Genomic DNA, 1496 nt, shown 5'->3' on the forward strand with positions numbered 1-1496 from the left:
ACCAGTGTCCCCACACGGCTCCCAGTAGCTCCCAGTAACCCCCAGTTTGTCTCCCAGTAACTCCAGTATCCCCCCCCCCCCCCCCCCCGACCCCCCCCCCCCGACACTCCGAACTCCTCCTCCCGGCACTCTGAACTCCTCCTCCCGGCATTCCGAACTCCTCCTCCCAGTCAGGTCCCATCAAGATCTCCACCCCAAACGAAGAGTCCCCATCGCTCCCAGCGGGATGTGCCCCTGGAATGCCCGCAGGGCCCCTGGCGCAGCCCGTGTGGCAGCCCAAACTCACCCCGGGCCATGGCAGCTTACCTTACCCATTATCTTCCTGCCGTTCATGGCGGCCAGCGCGGCGGCCGCGTGCCGGTGCTCGTAGAACTCCACGAAGCAGTAGGGATCATTCCCAGCTGTCTGAGACAGGAAACGAGCCCGGGATTAGGGATACAAACCCGGACTCTGGCTGCTCTGCTCTGCCTCTGACTGCTGACACCGCCACAGCCCCGCGTGGACAGGTTTTCTGACTCTACAGGGAGAGTTTTCTTACTCTTACTCTACTACCAATGCTTCCAGAGGTTTCAATTCTGCTTTAGAAAGGTAAAGTTATGGTGAAGAATTTGTAAAACCTCATTTACAACCTCCCCATGATTTAATGAATTCATTGTCCCTCTCCATGTCCACCCATCCTTAAATTTACCACCAGGCATGTGGCAGAAATGATGCCAAAAACACCTGACTGCATCTCCAGATTTATTTAAGGTGGCTGTGTGTTTCCAGAGGAATTCCCAGACCCACAAGCACAGCCTGGAGCCAGCAGCTCCCAGGAACAGGGAAATCAGAGGATTCAGGCTCTTACATCCATGATCATCTTGCAGTTCTTGCAGGGTCCGATCTGGCTGAAGAGCTGGAGGATCAGAGCCTCAGTCACGTCCCGGGAGAGGTTCCCCACGTACCTGAGGGTCAAACACAGGGATGGAGATGGATGTTGGACACGCTGGAACCTGAGGAGGGGCCTGGGATAAGGGATGGAGAGATAGGAAAAGGGGGAATGGCTTCCCAGTGCTGGAGGGCTGGGTGAGATGGGATAATGGGAAGGAATGAGGGTGGGGAGGGGCTGGGCTGGAATTCCCAGAGAAGCTGTGGCTGCCCCTGGATCCCTGGAAGTGCCCAAGGCCAGGTTGGAGCCATCTGGGATAGGGGGAGATGTCCCTGCCCATGGCAGGGCTGGCACTGGGTGGGTTTAATGTCCCTTCCCACCCAAACCATTCCATGATCCCATGACTCCATGAACTCGACCTTCCAAACTGATTTCCCAGTAGAGACTCCAGTTCCCACATCCCTACACCCATTTATTTCCCAGTAGACTCCAGTTCCCACATCCCTACACTCATTTATTTCCCAGTACAGAAACTCCAACTCCCACATCCCTACACCCATTTATTTCCCAGTACAGACTCCAGTTCCCACATCCCTACACTCATTTTTTTCTCCGTACACAAACTCCA

General features: G+C 55.3%; 1 protein-coding gene across 1 annotated transcript in view; it reads right to left on the reverse strand.

Annotated features, from left to right (window-relative positions):
• TIA1 (TIA1 cytotoxic granule-associated RNA binding protein) overlaps nt 1–1496 on the reverse strand; it is a gene marked incomplete at its 5' end in the record, with an annotated part of 16909 nt that overhangs the window by 14755 nt on the left and 658 nt on the right. Inside the window, 2 exons of the mRNA XM_017726653.1 lie at nt 307–405; nt 848–944. Coding sequence (XP_017582142.1) covers nt 307–405; nt 848–944 — 196 coding nt within the window. The remainder of the gene's footprint in view (nt 1–306; nt 406–847; nt 945–1496) is intronic.

This window comes from Corvus brachyrhynchos, unplaced genomic scaffold, assembly GCF_000691975.1.
Source record: "Corvus brachyrhynchos isolate BGI_N302 unplaced genomic scaffold, ASM69197v1 scaffold342, whole genome shotgun sequence".
NCBI classification, from domain to species: domain Eukaryota; kingdom Metazoa; phylum Chordata; class Aves; order Passeriformes; family Corvidae; genus Corvus; species Corvus brachyrhynchos.